Below are 1,610 nucleotides of genomic sequence, written 5' to 3' on the forward strand. Positions count from 1 at the left end.
TTGTGTATTGATAATGTAGTTGTTTACATTATTATTATTCTGTATTATGAACATCTGATCTATTACCTTGTTTATGGACCTTTGTACCATTGAACCTTGTATCCATGTTATGTCTGTTACCATTGCTAATGAATTCCAAGGTAAGTCTTACCAATGGAAATACTACCCCACTTGCTTCAAATATGTATTACCAGGTAAGCTTTACCAAACAAAATGCTACCCCTCTTATTGGCTCGTTAGGTAGATTTATGCATCTTGATAATTTCAAGACTGAATTTTAATTTTTAAAAGTTGATTTAAATTTAATTTAACATTTGTTGTTATTTTTCTTGTAGCAGAAGCATGGCACAATTCCATCAAACATGCAAACCAGTGCCTCACTGGTGATAGCTAAGAAACCAACAGCTTCCGAAACAGAACTTGAGAAATATGCAGTTGAAAATCTTAACAAACACAAGAAAGGCATCTTTAGAAAGCCTGTTTCATTAGCACACATGCTGTCATGGACAAAAGTAAGTTGCCTTGTCTTTATTTGCATTTGCAATTTCCATGAATTAGCTTTATTGATTATGTTGATATTATTGGTGTTCAGTAGATAATGTCGCCTCTGCAGTATAATTAATGCAGTGTGGGCTGTCACCTGCACGCTTAGGAGGATGGTAACAGAATTGGTTGTCACCTGCACTAAAAAGGAAGGTGGTCACAGAATTGGTTGTCACCATGGTACTCTTGTTTGTTTTATTGTTTTTTACCACACACACATAAAATATAAATTAATTAACGATAAATATTTCAATTGAAATTACATTTAAAAAAAAGAAGAAAAAGAAGTGTGCAGTAGGAGGTCAAAATAAGTTTGTAAACAAACTTTAAGACATAATAACCAATAATAAATAATAAATAATAATATAATAAATAAATAATAATAATAATAATAATAACAATAATAACAGCAATAATAATAATAATACTGATAACAAAATAATATATATAAACACATACACACACACATATACATACATATGTATATATATATATATATATATGTATATATATATATATATATATATATGTGTGTATGTATGTATGTATGTATATACATATACATATACGTACATATGCATATGTACACACACACAACACATCCCCACATACACACAAGCATACACACACACATACACATATACATATATATTTAAAATAACAGATATATATACAAATTTAAATATGAAATGAATAAATAAATAACAAATAAATAAAGTAAAATATTCATAATACTATAAATTTAAAATAGTACGGTAGATACGTTAGATTCATTTATTGTATGCTATTTTTTGTTATCTCAGGAACCTATCAAGAAACCAATGTTGATGACCAGGGATAAGGAAGTGAAACGTGAGGGATTGGAGTCATTTAAATATATCCTTTGGAAAAAATGTTATTACATAATTACGCATTTGTAATAGTGTTCAGTGGGATGTTTACAATTCTCCAGGCCTAGAAAGTTGGAGAGATATGTTGTAGCCATGGAAAAACAATGGATATAAAGAAAAAACAAGGATTACTAACATTCTATATAGATCATTACTAGTGTCAAAGGCACTTTATAA

At 28.8% G+C, this 1,610-nt stretch overlaps 1 protein-coding gene across 1 annotated transcript; it reads left to right on the top strand.

Annotated features, from left to right (window-relative positions):
* The first annotated feature begins 153 nt into the window (after positions 1-153).
* Positions 154-1,504, top strand: LOC117100947 (rho GTPase-activating protein 39-like). The gene is made up of 3 exons (XM_033240792.1): positions 154-194; positions 336-512; positions 1,347-1,504. Exons 1-3 carry the CDS (start codon positions 183-185, stop codon positions 1,461-1,463), a joined length of 306 nt encoding a protein of 101 aa, XP_033096683.1. The 5' UTR covers positions 154-182; the 3' UTR covers positions 1,464-1,504.
* The last annotated feature ends 106 nt before the right edge of the window (positions 1,505-1,610 follow it).

This window comes from Anneissia japonica, unplaced genomic scaffold, assembly GCF_011630105.1.
Source record: "Anneissia japonica isolate Jap-2015-1 unplaced genomic scaffold, ASM1163010v1 scaffold287485_len1610_cov188, whole genome shotgun sequence".
Lineage (NCBI taxonomy): Eukaryota > Metazoa > Echinodermata > Crinoidea > Comatulida > Comatulidae > Anneissia > Anneissia japonica.

What these genes read in the sequence shown, in the direction of transcription:
- LOC117100947 (XM_033240792.1), top strand. An exon ending in ACATGCTGTCATGGACAAAA is followed by an intron (nt 513 to 1,346) that starts GTAAGTTGCCTT and finishes TTGTTATCTCAG; the next exon opens with GAACCTATCAAGAAACCAAT.